At 42.9% G+C, this 15,000-nt stretch overlaps 2 protein-coding genes across 6 annotated transcripts in view; one reads left to right on the top strand and one right to left on the bottom strand.

Moving 5' to 3' along the window:
- The window catches only part of Men-b (Malic enzyme b), a 165,433-nt gene that overhangs the window by 106,588 nt on the left and 43,845 nt on the right, over window positions 1-15,000 (bottom strand). Inside the window, exon 1 of one of the 4 annotated variants that reach the window (XM_070099788.1) lies at window positions 4,239-4,392. The exons of 2 other annotated variants lie outside the window; for them this stretch is intronic. Coding sequence is in view for 1 of the 2 variants with exons in the window: in XM_070099787.1 (XP_069955888.1) it covers window positions 4,166-4,194 (29 nt within the window). In the remaining variant the exon portion in view is untranslated. Of the gene's footprint in view, window positions 1-4,165; window positions 4,393-15,000 lie in introns of those variants that run through there. One more of the 4 variants, XM_070099787.1, reaches the window with a different exon arrangement.
- Window positions 1-15,000, top strand: part of LOC128706456 (uncharacterized) — a 52,766-nt gene that overhangs the window by 35,281 nt on the left and 2,485 nt on the right. The gene's annotated exons all lie outside the window — the stretch shown is intronic.

The following is a 15,000-nucleotide window of genomic DNA, read 5'->3' as shown; positions in this document are numbered from 1 at the left end:
TTCAGGCTTAATTCGGGGAACTGGAGCACAGATCCAATTCCCTAAATCAAGAGCCCCTCACCAACGTCAAGGAACCTTCCTTGAGGGGTATATGAGGAAGAGCAGGGGACCAAGGGCACTTCCCTGCAGAACTCCAGTATGAAGTGGCTGTGTTGTTGATGCTGTCTTTAATGGTGACATACTGATACCTATTAGTAAGGTAAGATTTGAAATATGCAAGCGCATGGCCTCTTATACCATAATGGTCAAGTTTGTGGAGTAGGATGCCGTGGTCTACTGTGTCAAAAGCTTTTCTTAGGCCAATAAAACTTCCTAGTGGATATTCCTTATTTTCCAATGCTGTGTAAAGCAGATCTAGCATTTTTATGATTGCATCGTTAGTGCGTTTATTTTTCCTGAATCCAAATTGGCAGGGGTTTACCTGGAATTTACCTGGAGAGAGTTCTGGGGGTCAACGCCCCCGCAGCCCGGTCTGTGACCAGGCCTCCTGGTGGATCAGAGCCTGATCAACCAGGCTGTTGCTGCTGGCTGCACGCAAACCAACGAACGAGCCACAGCCCGGCTGATCAGGAACTGACTTTAGGTGCTTGTCCAGTGCCAGCTTGAAGACTGCCAGGGGTCTGTTGGTAATCCCCCTTATGTGTGCTGCGAGGCAGTTGAACAGTCTCGGGCCCCTGACACTTATTGTATGGTCTCTTAACGTGCTAGTGACACCCCTGCTTTTCATTGGGGGGATGGTGCATCGTCTGCCAAGTCTTTTGCTTTCGTAGTGAGTGATTTTCGTGTGCAAGTTCGGTACTAGTCCCTCTAGGATTTTCCAGGTGTATATAATCATGTATCTCTCCCTCCTGCATTCCAGGGAATACAGGTTTAGGAACCTCAAGCGCTCCCAGTAATTGAGGTGTTTTATCTCCGTTATGCGCGCCGTGAAAGTTCTCTGTACATTTTCTAGGTCGGCAATTTCACCTGCCTTGAAAGGTGCTGTTAGTGTGCAGCAATATTCCAGCCTAGATAGAACAAGTGACCTGAAGAGTGTCATCATGGGCTTGGCCTCCCTAGTTTTGAAGGTTTTCATTATCCATCCTGTCTTTTTTCTAGCAGATGCGATTGATACAATGTTATGGTCCTTGAAGGTGAGATCCTCTGACATGATCACTCCCAGGTCTTTGACGTTGGTGTTTCGCTCTATTTTGTGGTTAGAATTTGTTTTGTACTCTGATGAAGATTTAATTTCCTCATGTTTACCATATCTGAGTAATTGAAATTTCTCATCGTTGAACTTCACATTGTTTTCTGCAGCCCACTGAAAGATTTGGTTGATGTCCGCCTGGAGCCTTGCAGTGTCTGCAATGGAAGACACTGTCATGCAGATTCGGGTGTCATCTGCAAAGGAAGACACGGTGCTGTGGCTGACATCCTTGTCTATGTCGGATATGAGGATGAGGAACAAGATGGGAGCGAGTACTGTGCCTTGTGGAACAGAGCTTTTCACCGTAGCTGCCTCGGACTTTACTCCGTTGGGTTGAGTATGTTTTGTGCCATTACAAATGAATATAGTCTCCTGTGCATGAGTTTCTCAAAGATTTTGGATAGCAGTGGTAAGTTTGATATTGGCCTATAGTTGTTTAAATCTGTAGGGTCACCACCTTTATGTTTTGGTGTAACCCTTGCCGTCTTGAGTAGTTTCGGGAAGGTGCTAGTTTCTAGTGACTTGTTAAAAAGTAATGAGATAGCATGCGAGAGGACATGGGCCGCTCTCTTGTACAATAATGGTGGGACATGAGACAGATTCCCTGAGTTATTTTTAAGTGACTTTATAATCTCGGTGACTTCCGTGGGCTCAGTTGGAGCAAGATAGAAGTAATTTGGGAACTTCCCATCTAGGTTAGGCTAAAATAAATTGCGCTTGTTATAATAAGGTTAGGTAAGTTTTCTAAGTTGCTTTTGGTGCAAAATTATAAATTTTTACGTCAACATTAATGAAAAAAATATATCTTTAAACGTATAAGAGAAAATTTTAGAAAGGGCTTAATTTTAAATGAGTTCTTGCTAATTGACCAGTTTTCCATATTCGGCACGACACACACACACACACACACACACACACACACACACACACACACACACACACACACACACACACACACACACACACACACACACACACACACACACACACACACACACACACACACACACACACACACACACACACACACACACACACACACAACCTTCTGGAGTTTTATGATAAAATAACAGAAGTAAGACAAGAGAGAGAGGGGTGGGTTGATTGCATATTCTTGGACTGCAAGAAGGCCTTTGACACAGTTCCTCACAAGAGATTAGTGCAGAAGCTAGAGCATCAGGCGCATATAACAGGAAGGGCACTGCAATGGATCAGAGAATACCTGACAGGGAGGCAACAACGAGTCATGGTACGTAATGATGTATCACAGTGGGCACCTGTGACGAGCGGGGTCCCACAGGGGTCGGTCCTAGGACCAGTGCTATTTTTGGTATATGTGAACGACATGACGGAAGGGTTAGACTCAGAAGTGTCCCTGTTTGCAGATGATGTGAAGTTAATGAGGAGAATTAAATCTGATGAGGACCAGGCAGGACCTCAAAGAGACCTGGACAGACTGGACACCTGGTCCAGCAAATGGCTTCTCGAATTTAATCCTGCCAAATGCAAAGTCATGAAGATAGGGGATGGGCACAGAAGACCACAGACAGAGTATAGGCTAGGTGGCCAAAGACTGCAAACCTCACTCAAGGAGAAAGATCTTGGGGTGAGTATAACACCGAGCATGTCTCCGGAAGCACACATCAATCAGATAACTGCTGCAGCATATGGGCGCCTGGCAAACCTGAGAACAGCATTCCGATACCTTAGTAAGGAATCATTCAAGACACTGTACACCGTGTATGTCAGGCCCATACTGGAGTATGCAGCACCTGTTTGGAACCCGCACTTGATAAAGCACGTCAAGAAACTAGAGAAAGTACAAAGGTTTGCGACAAGGTTAGTTCCAGAGCTAAGGGGAATGTCCTATGAAGAAAGATTAAGGGAAATCGGCCTGACGACACTGGAGGACAGGAGGGTCAGGGGAGACATGATAACGACATATAAAATACTGCGTGGAATAGACAAGGTGGACAAAGACAGGATGTTCCAGGGAGGGGACACAGAAACAAGAGGCCACAATTGGAAGTTGAAGACACAAATGAGTCAGAGATAGTAGGAAGTATTTCTTCAGTCATAGAGTTGTAAGGCAGTGGAATAGCCTAAAAAATGACGTAGTGGAGGCAGGAACCATACACAGTTTTAAGACGAGGTTTGATAAAGCTCATGGAGCGGGGAGAGAGAGGGCCTAGTAGCAACCGGTGAAGAGGCGGGGACAGGAGCTAGGACTCGACCCCTGCAACCACAAATAGGCGAGTACAAATAGGTGAGTACACACACACACACAAACACACACATTATATATATATATATATATATATATATATATATATATATATATATATATATATATATATATATATATATATATATATATATATTTATTTATTTATTTATTTTTAACTATAGGTGAAAGGCCTATTATTTCAATATAGATGGTTCCTGCTTCTATTAATTTTGCGTACTCATGTACCTATATAACCCAAATTTAAGAATCTTCCTATGAATCCCTTTAATTTCAATGCGTTTCAATTTGTTCCACTTATGTACAAACAACCACCTCTCATGATATTCATTCATTTATTTTATGGATGGATATACAGTCGATAGTAACTTAATGACTTGTAAATACCCATCAAGTGTATGTTCCATCAAGCGTATAAATAACTAAGTATTCTGTATTAATATATACAAGTGTTGAGGCCGGATGGCTGGTGAAAGATGTGAGAATATGTTGCTACCGGCCTGAACAATTGATAAGAACAAGTCTACACTACTAGTTATTAGTACAACTGAACATATTAATTAACTCCAGCTAAATTGCCTCTAAAACAAAATAACGCGACCACAAGCCTCAGTTAGTATAAGCATCATGCAGATATTGATGGTGGTGAGGGTCCTTGAACTACCCTTCAAACACCTCTACACCGTCACATGCCTTATATTAATACTACAACACAGGTCTAGACAACTTACACGACCACTCTGGGAGCAATGGAGAACATATCGGCAGAGCAGAAGAGTAGAAAACACTAATAAATGATCTTACAGAAAAGAGATGAGCGTATTCACTAGGTGTTGGGTGTCTGCTGCTGCTGTTGTTGCTGCCGCTGCGCCGCAGCCGTGGCGCAAGCGCTGTGCTCCGGCGATCACAAAATATTCCACACTTCTCTTACCTCCATTACCTTCCTGTGTAACTTCCAACCTAACTTCTCCCACAGTCTGTGTACCTTTATATTAAACTCACAGTTCTGAATACCCATGGTTGGTTAATGGGGTATAAAGAGATTAGATTTTGCCACCGAAGTGGCTAGTTTATTGTGCACCCCATATCCATCCTGTGGACGGTAGCGCGAGAGCATATGGATACACAAAAGGCCTAGGAACTAGGCCCCAAAGGGTTAACAGGAATACATATGGATTTATATCTACATATCTATAATTCACTTATCTGTTACAAGCAAATTTAGGAAATTTGCTTAGTATATCTGGTATCTTATTTTCATTAATAAGATATCTTGACATGTCACATAGGTTATTATACTGTCTGTCTCTGTATTCCTCAATAAGTGGACAATTAAGCACATAGTGTTCAAGAGAGTGACCATATGCCTGATCACATAATTTACATTTAATATAAAATATAAAAAAAAAAATTTACATTTAGTTTGATCATCATGTGTGTGTCTCCCAAACTGCCAGAAGTATTTGTAACCAAGCCTAAGCCTGGCCACTACAACATCAGTCAGTCTGTTCACATTGCAAGTTGCTCCATAAACATACTAATCTACGTTCATGTTATCATAGTGGGTTATAGATCTACTCAGGCTTCTAACTGCATTCCTATAACAAGCATTTTCATTATTTACTTCTCTCCTGATATTATTCCTAATGCTAGACACAGTTATACCAAAGTTATATTCTACATTCTCCTTCTGGATACTCATCTTGGCTAACATATCAACTTTATCATGAAGGAGTAATCCAATGTGTGATGGGATCCATAGCAATTGTACATTAATTCCTTTGTCCCTAATTTTTGAGTATCTATACCTGGCTTCCCCAATGAGCATGTTGTTGGAGTCATTATATGAGCCAAGAGCCTTCAATGATGACATAGAATCAGTAATGATGATAGAGCCAAGCTCAGTGTCATAGGTTAGCTTTAGCCCCATTAGGATTGCAAACAATTCAGTTTGCAGGGTAGACGCCCAGTTGTTAATTCTTATGCCTAACTCAACAAATTTATTATCGTTCTTAAGTAGGGAGGTGGCAACAAGAGCAGATGCAGCCCTGCCAGAAGACTCCTGTTTAGATCCATCAGTGTATATAACTTGTGATAACTTGTTACTACCAGCTAGGTGAGAAATTTCTTCTTGAGCAGTTGCTCTAACAAGAGATTTAAGGAAGGAATTACTAGCAATGAGCTTCTTGGGAGGGACTTGTAGGTATGTGATATTAAATGAACACATCTTCCATGGAGGGGTGAAATGCTCTTGTTGCCTACAGTGATACAGTTCATGCAGGTTATAAAACTTAATGCAATTGCACGTTTTCACAATCCATTTAGATCTGTGTGTATTTACCTCTAGACACTTGGTAAGATTCACTGTGACAGTGTCTGGTTCGTTTCTCAACACAGAATATGTACTACACCAGGATTATTAACTTAACTTATCATTAACATTACTAACATGTAATCTAAACACCACTAGACAAGAATACTTTAATCCTATACACAAACACACACACTTAGGTTAGGTAAAGTTCGTCAAGAAACAGGACAAGTGTTTCCTGAGGCGGGTCTCAGTCAGATGACGACGCGTCGTCTGGAGCTTTTCGTCATCTGACCGAGGCCTTCCACTGGCTTACCGGTCCATCCCTTTCAATTCAATTCAATTCAAGTTTATTCTCTATAATGGTTACAATGTGGGGTTTACAGGTTTTGGGTATTTTGTGGTTTACATGTTATAAAATACTAATTACAGAGGGGGCCACTAGGACACCTAGCATGGCTAGGCATTTCGAGCAGACTTAGATTAATTCTTAACATTAAATCCTTACAGATTATGGTATTAAGGCTAAGTGACTACATCATAATTTGTGAGTTTAGCAATGTGAATGCTTTTGTTTTGGCACAATACAAGGTGTCTATATTTGAGTATTATAGGCAAACTTATGACTAGTTAGGATTTATTATTTTAAGATTAAGATTAGTATTTCTGGGTTTAAAGTCAGTGGGTGAGTGAGTGTAATTTTGAACCACCAGGTGGTATCATGTAGTTAGTTGTCGGGGTGGATGTTTTCTAACTGTAGTTTTGAAAGTGATGAATGTGTCTGCAGTTCTAGAGTTTTCAGGTAGGGTGTTCCAGATTTTAGGTCCTTTGAAATACATTGAATTTTTGTAAAGGTTTAGTCAAACACGGGGAATGTCATAGAGATGTTTGTGTCTGGTGTTATGCCTGTGGATCCTGTCACAACTATCAAGAAAGCGTTTTAGGTCAAGGTTAATATTGGAATTTAAGGTCCTGTTTACCTGGAGAGAGTTTCGGGGGTCAACGCCCCCGCGGCCCGGTCTGTGACCAGGCCTCCTGGTGGATCAGCCTCTGATCAACCAGGCTGTTGCTGCTGGCTGCACGCAAACCAACGTACGAGCCACAGCCCGGCTGATCAGGAACTGACTTTAGGTGCTTGTCCAGTGCCAGCTTGAAGACTGCCAGGGGTCTGTTGGTAATCCCCCTTATGTGTGCTGGGAGGCAGTTGAACAGTCTCGGGCCCCTGACACTTATTGTATGGTCTCTTAACGTGCTAGTGACACCCCTGTAGATATAGATTGCACAGTAGTAAGTGTGGATGTTCTGAACAGGGAGTAAGTTTAGATCTATGAAGAGTGGGGGGGGGTGTTGCCAGGGATGGGATTAAGTGATTATTCTTACTGCGGCTTTTTGTTGGGTTATTATTGGCTTTAGGTGTGTTGCTGCAGTTGAACCCCAAGCACAGATCGCATAAGTGAGTTATGGATATATAAGTGAATGGTATAGTGTGAGAAGGGCAGTTTGCGGTACGTAGTATCGTATCTTGGAGAGGATCCCCACCGTTTTGGATACTTTTTTGGTTATGTGTTGGATATGGGTGCTGAAATTTAGGTTGTTGTCGAGGTATATGCCAAGGAATTTGCCCTCATTATGTCTGGCAATTAGAGTGTTGTCGATCTTAATGTTAAGTTGCGCAACACCTGCTCTGCTACCAAACATAATATAGTAGGTTTTGCCAGTGTTAAGTGTAAGTTTATTGGCTGTCATCCAAGTCGATATTTTGATCAGCTCCTCGTTAACAATGGTGTTGAGGGTGGCAAGATTAGGGTGGGAGATGACATAAGTCATGTCGTCAGCAAAGAGAATGGGTTTCAGGTGTTGGGATATGTTTGGAAGATCATTGATGTAAATGAGGAAGAGCAGGGGTCCAAGGACACTTCCCTGCGGATCTCCAGTATCAAGTGGCCGTATTGATGAGGCTGTGTCTTTAATGGTGACATACTGATACCTATCAGAAAGGTAGGATTTAAAATATGCAAGCGCATGGCCTTTTATACCGTAGTGGTCAAGTTTGTGGAGTAGGATGCCATGGTCTACTGTGTCAAACGCTTTTCTTAGGTCAATAAAAATTCCTAGCGGATATTCCTTATTTTCCAATTCTGTGTAAAGCAGGTCTAGCATTTTTATAACTGCATCATTAGTGCTTTTATTTTTTCCTGAATCCAAATTGGCAGGGGTTGAGTATGTTTTGTGACGTTAAAAATGAATATAGTCTCCTGTGCACGAGTTTTTCGAAGATTTTGGATAGCAATGGTAAGTTTGATATTGGCCTGGCACTGGACAAGCACCTAAAGTCGGTTCCTGACCAGCCGGGCTGTGGCTCGTACGTTGGTTTGCGTGCAGCCAACAGTAACAGCCTGGTTGATCAGGCTCTGATCCACCAGGAGGCCTTGTCACAGACCGGGCCGTGGGGGCTGGAGTTTTGAGACTCTATGACCGCAGGTTCAATCCCGGCCGGGGGTATGGTTTAATAGTTGTTTACGTCTGTAGGGTCACCACCTTGTATATTGGTGTAACCCTTGCTGTCTTGAGTAGTGTCGGGAAGGTGCTAGTTTCTAGTGACTTGTTAAAACGTAATGTAATAGCATGCGAAAGGACATGGGCCGCTCGCTTGTACAATAATGGTGGGACGTGAGACACATTCCCCGTGTTATTTTTAAGTGACTATGATCGCGGTGACTTCCGTGGGCTCAGTTGGTACAAGATAGAAGGAATTTGGGAAATTCCCATCTAGGTAGTCCCCGGCATGGGCATTGGTACATGGGATTTTACTGGCGAGATTAGATCCTATGTTTGAGAAGAAGTACTTTATCTTGTTATCTGTATCAGTGGGATGCAGTGGTGTTTCATGAGATTTAGTTAGAACAATATTCTTGTTTTTTTCAGTTCGTGGGTCCCCAGAATCTGGGAAAGTGTTTTCCAGGTCTTTTTTATATCTCCTCTTGTGTCAGTGAATCTGCTGTACCTGGAGTTTACCTGGAGAGAGTTCCGGGGGTCAACGCCCCCACGGCCCGGTCTGTGACCAGGCCTCCTGGTGGATCAGAGCCTGATCAACCAGGCTGTTGCTGCTGGCTGCACGCAAACCAACGTACGAGCCACAGCCCGGCTGATCAGGAACTGACTTTAGGTGCTTGTCCAGTGCCAGCTTGAAGACTGCCAGGGGTCTGTTGGTAATCCCCCCTTATGTGTGCTGGGAGGCAGTTGAACAGTCTCGGGCCCCTGACACTTATTGTATGGTCTCTTAATGTGCTAGTGACACCCCTGCTTTTCATTGGGGGGATGGTGCATCGTCTGCCAAGTCTTTTGCTTTCGTAGTGAGTGATTTTCGTGTGCAAGTTCGGTACTAGTCCCTCTAGGATTTTCCAGGTGTATATAATCATGTATCTCTCCCTCCTGCGTTCCAGGGAATACAGGTTTAGGAACCTCAAGCGCTCCCAGTAATTGAGGTGTTTTATCTCCGTTATGCGCGCCGTGAAAGTTCTCTGTACATTTTCTAGGTCGGCAATTTCACCTGCCTTAAAAGGTGCTGTTAGTGTGCAGCAATATTCCAGCCTAGATAGAACAAGTGACCTGAAGAGTGTCATCATGGGCTTGGCCTCCCTAGTTTTGAAGGTTCTCATTATCCACCCTGTCATTTTTCTAGCAGATGCGATTGATACAATGTTATGGTCCTTGAAAGTGAGATCCTCTGACATGATCACTCCCAGGTCTTTGACGTTGGTGTTTCGCTCTATTTTGTGGCCAGAATTTGTTTTGTACTCTGATGAAGGTGTTTTATCTCCGTTATGCGCGCCGTGAAAGTTCTCTGTACATTTTCTAGGTCGGCAATTTCACCTGCCTTAAAAGGTGCTGTTAGTGTGCAGCAATATTCCAGCCTAGATAGAACAAGTGACCTGAAGAGTGTCATCATGGGCTTGGCCTCCCTAGTTTTGAAGGTTCTCATTATCCACCCTGTCATTTTTCTAGCAGATGCGATTGATACAATGTTATGGTCCTTGAAAGTGAGATCCTCTGACATGATCACTCCCAGGTCTTTGACATTGGTGTTTCGCTCTATTTTGTGGCCAGAATTTGTTTTGTACTCTGATGAAGATTTAATTTCCTCATGTTTACCATATCTGAGTATTTGAAATTTCTCATCGTTGAACTTCATATTGTTTTCTGCAGCCCACTGAAAGATTTGGTTGATGTCCGCCTGGAGCCTTGCAGTGTCTGCAATGGAAGACACTGTCATGCAGATTCGGGTGTCATCTGCAAAGGAAGACACGGTGCTGTGGCTGACATCCTTGTCTATGTCGGATATGAGGATGAGGAACAAGATGGGAGCGAGTACTGTGCCTTGTGGAACAGAGCTTTTCACCGTAGCTGCCTCGGACTTTACTCTGTTGACGACTACTCTCTGTGTTCTGTTAGTGAGGAAATTATAGATCCATTGACCGACTTTTCCTGTTATTCCTTTAGCACGCATTTTGTGCGCTATTACGCCATGGTCACACTTGTCGAAGGTTTTTGGAAAGTCTGTATATATTACATCTGCATTCTTTTTGTCTTCTAGTGCATTTAGGACCTTGTCGTAGTGATCCAATAGTTGAGACAGACAGGAGCGACCTGTTCTAAACCCATGTTGCCCTGGGTTGTGTAACTGATGGGTTTCTAGATGGGTGGTGATCTTGCTTCTTAGGACCCTTTCAAAGATTTTTATATGGGATGTTAGTGCTATTGGTCTGTAGTTCTTTGCTGTTGCTTTACTGCCCCCTTTGTGGAGTGGGGCTATGTCTGTTGTTTTTAGTAACTGTGGGATGACCCCCGTGTCCATGCTCCCTCTCCATAGGATGGAAAAGGCTCGTGCTATTGGTCTGTAGTTCTTTGCTGTTGCTTTACTGCCCCCTTTGTGGAGTGGGGCTATGTCTGTTGTTTTTAGTAACTGTGGGACGACCCCCGTGTCCATGCTCCCTCTCCATAGGATGGAAAAGGCTCGTGATAGGGGCTTCTTGCAGTTCTTGATGAACACAGAGTTCCATGAGTCTGGCCCTGGGGCAGAGTGCATGGGCATGTCATTTATCGCCTGTTCGAAGTCATTTGGCGTCAGGATAACATCGGATAGGCTTGTGTTAATCAAATTTTGTGGCTCTCTCATAAAAAATTCATTTTGATCTTCGACTCTCAGTCTGGTTAGCGGCTTGCTAAAAACTGAGTCATATTGGGACTTGAGTAGCTCACTCATTTCCTTGCTGTCATCTGTGTAGGACCCATCTTGTTTAAGTAGGGGCCCAATACTGGACGTTGTTCTCGATTTTGATTTGGCATAGGAGAAGAAATACTTTGGGTTTCTTTCGATTTCATTTATGGCTTTTAGTTCTTCCCACGATTCCTGACTCCTAAAGGATTCTTTTAGCTTAAGTTCGATGCTTGCTATTTCTCTGACCAGTGTCTCCCTACGCATTTCAGATATATTGACCTCTTTTAGCCGCTCTGTTATTCTTTTCCGTCGCCTGTAAAGGGAGCGCCTGTCTCTTTCTATTTTACATCTACTCCTCCTTTTTCTTAGAGGAATAAGCCTTGTGCATACATCGAGTGCCACCGAGTTAATCTGTTCTAGGCATAAGTTGGGGTCTGTGTTGCTTAGTGTATCTTCCCAGCTTATATCGGTTAGGACTTGGTTTACTTGGTCCCACTTTATGTTTTTGTTATTGAAGTTGAATTTGGTGAATGCTCCCTCGTGAATAGTCTCATTTTGTCGGTCTGGGGTTCCACGCATACATGTCTGAACCTCAATTATGTTGTGATCTGAGTATATTGTTTTTGATATGGTGACATTTCTTATCAGATCATCATTGTTAGTGAAGATGAGGTCTAGTGTATTCTCCAGTCTAGTAGGCTCTATTATTTGCTGGTTTAAATTGAATTTTGTGCAGAGATTTAAAAGCTCGTGCGAGTGTGAGTTTTCATCAGAGCTGCCTCCTGGTGTTATTACTGCAACAATATTATTTGCTATATTCCTCCATTTTAGGTGCCTTAAGTTGAAATCCCCCAGGAGCAAGATGTTGGGTGCAGGAGCTGGAAGATTTTCCAGACAGTGGTCAATTTTTAACAGCTGTTCCTGGAATTGCTGGGATGTTGCATCCGGAGGCTTGTAGACTACCACAATGACTAGGTTTTGGTTCTCGACCTTTACTGCTAAAACTTCCACTACATCATTTGAGGCATTAAGCAGTTCTGTGCAAACAAGTGACTCTGCAATGTACAGGCCAACCCCCCCCTTTTGCCTGTTCACTCTGTCACATCTGTATAGGTTGTAACCTGGGATCCATATTTCGTTGTCCAAGTGATCCTTTATGTTCCCGACTACCTGGACAAAATCTCCAGCTTCACCATTTCTGTCTCCCAGGACAGCATCTCCAGCTTCACCATTACTGTCTCCCAGGACAGCACCTCCAGCTTCACCATTACTGTCTCCCAGGACAGCACCTCCAGCTTCACCATTACTGTCTCCCAGGACAGCACCTCCAGCTTCACCATTACTGTCTCCCAGGACAGCACTATCAGCCCCACATTTACTGACTACCAGGACTTCATCTCCAGCCTTACAGTTTCTGACTACATGGCCAGTATCAAGGGCAGTACCATTCAGCACAGACTTTTTATGTTCCCATCTGTTGTAGAAAGCTTCCAGGTTGTCTATGAAAGCAGCTTTGATGTTGTCCTCTTTTAATACCCTTGTGATTTTAGTCCACAGATTTATCTCATTTGGGCATACCCAAATACATTTCCCTGTTTTAACACTGCTTGTAGCTAGTTCTTGGATATCTGCACAAGGGGCGTGACACCAATTTCCACACAAATGACAATTTATCCATGTGGAAGCCCGTTTGTTTGACTGACCACAGACTACACACAGCTTCATAATGATTTGAATGGTTGATTTACTCAATTCTACTAGCAACCTCTTGAATATTCTATTAATAACCTCCTTAAATGAAGCTCTAGCTATTTGTATTTCTGTTTCTAACTGTTTTTGTATATTGGACAGCTTACCGTGCACGTTCCTGATATATATTTAATGTTTGTGTTTATAAGGGCGCCTACAACCCCATCCGTTTACAGTCTGCTTTATTGTCCAACGAAACCGTTTGAAACCAGTCAAGGGTTCGGACCAGTCAAGGGTTCGGACCAGTCAAGGGTTCGGACCAGTCGATCTGATCTGATCAGTGGGTCGCTCATTTAAAACATACTGGTCGGTGATTTGGGCTAACACATGAAGGATCTACTGGAAATTATCTACCCGAGTAATATGTGATTTGATTGATACAAAAGTATAACTTGCGTGTTGAAGAAACCGGTGATTTCTGGCAGCTCCTACAATGACGAACGGTCGACCTCAACCCTTGTTTATCAATCGCTGTATCTAGCTTTTCTATTTTTTTTCCGTCTCCACCACAATAAATGCTATATTATCACTATAGTTGGCTGGTGGAAATTTTGGAGGAAGGACGCTTGTTCTGTAGTAAAATTTGCTTCTGGTTGTGTATATTGCGACCGCTGGTAACTACAGGTTATATGAAATTCACAGTATACGTCTGGTATTTCAAGAAAAAAGAAACTAATGAAAGTCACTCCACTCCACTAAGTACCATTATAATACTGGTTAGTTGCTACTACAACACTGTATTCTGCTATTCACTGGTATCACTAGATTATATGCGAGTACACTAGCAAGCCAGGAAGATTATTAAAAACAGCTGACCTGTGGCAAGTTTCTGGCGACTTCTGGCACCAGCCTCTATAGGCTTATCACTTCATTTACAAATTCACCTGTTTTCAAATGACACTTTAGCCTTTATCAACAATATACTAGGGAGCCACTGTAGTATACACTATACACTATGTATACTCAATGTTATCAGGGAGACTTTCTTTCCTCTGACACGAAAAGTTCAATTATTATTATTTTTTTCACACGGGACACAGGCCTATGATTCCCCTCTGGCAGTAAACTCTGCTAGGTAGTGCACACTAATTCTCCTTTTTTGACTCAGTATATAATGTTTTCCGCCCAAGATTGGTTCCAGGCGCTAGAGGGATGTATCGTATAGGATTGATGACACAAATTAAAGTTCTAGCACGTAAGAGCGACCGTGAAAACACCAGAAAACCCGGAGCACAACGAGGCACACTGACACTCTGTCACGCTGACTCCCGAAGGTAGTACAGTTGTTTGGCTTTCTTTATTAATTTGGTGAGAACTGTTGAATATTGTTTAAGAATATCTTTGTGTATTAAGCCCTGTCTATATTGCTTTTCATATCGGTGTTTCTTATCAATGGATTTCAGAATGCTGCTGGTTAGCCATGGGCAACCAAGCCGTTTATTCCTGGACCTGGAGTTTACCTGGAGAGAGTTCCGGGGGTCAACGCCCCCGCGGCCCGGTCTGTGACCAGGCCTCCTGGTGGATCAGAGCCTGATCAACCAGGCTGTTGCTGCTGGCTGCACGCAAACCAACGTACGAGCCACAGCCCGGCTGATCAGGAACTGACTTTAGGTGCTTGTCCAGTGCCAGCTTGAAGACTGCCAGGGGTCTGTTGGTAATCCCCCTTATGTGTGCTGGGAGGCAGTTGAACAGTCTCGGGCCCCTGACACTTATTGTATGGTCTCTTAACGTGCTAGTGACACCCCTGCTTTTCATTGGGGGTGATCTGTTTCGTTTTTATAGGACAATGTTTGTTGTATAGTCTAAGTATTTTGTTAAGAAAAATGTCTGTCCAATCGTCAATAACATTGGCATTGGAGAATTCTGTAGGCCAGTCAAGTCTCTAGGTCTGCTGTGAAATTCCTTATTGAGGCCTCGTCATGGAGTCTAAATGAAACTTTGTTGTATTCGAGTGGTGGGTTGGGTAGTGGTCAGTAGCGCTGTCTGTGATTATCCCATATGTGGTCTATTATGGTTGCACTTGTCTCAGTCAGCCTGGTTGGTTTAGTTATTGTTGGTATGAGAAGTGCGTTGTTCATGTTGTTGATGAAATCAGTTACAGTCTGATCATCTGGTAGGCCAATGTTGATATTGAAGTGTTTGTTCATTTGTCTGTTTGTTATTAGTGACTTTAGATTCTCACTGAAGTTTGGGATGTTTGGTCATAGTTATAACCATTTTATACACCTATACATTTATATACAGACCTGTACACCTCTCAATGCATATATCCAGTGCAAATATATATA

The sequence above is a fragment of the Cherax quadricarinatus genome, chromosome 69 (assembly GCF_038502225.1).
Source record: "Cherax quadricarinatus isolate ZL_2023a chromosome 69, ASM3850222v1, whole genome shotgun sequence".
NCBI lineage: Eukaryota > Metazoa > Arthropoda > Malacostraca > Decapoda > Parastacidae > Cherax > Cherax quadricarinatus.
The sequence above is the reverse complement of the archived record's forward strand: the minus strand, read 5'-3'. Positions and strand labels throughout refer to the sequence as shown.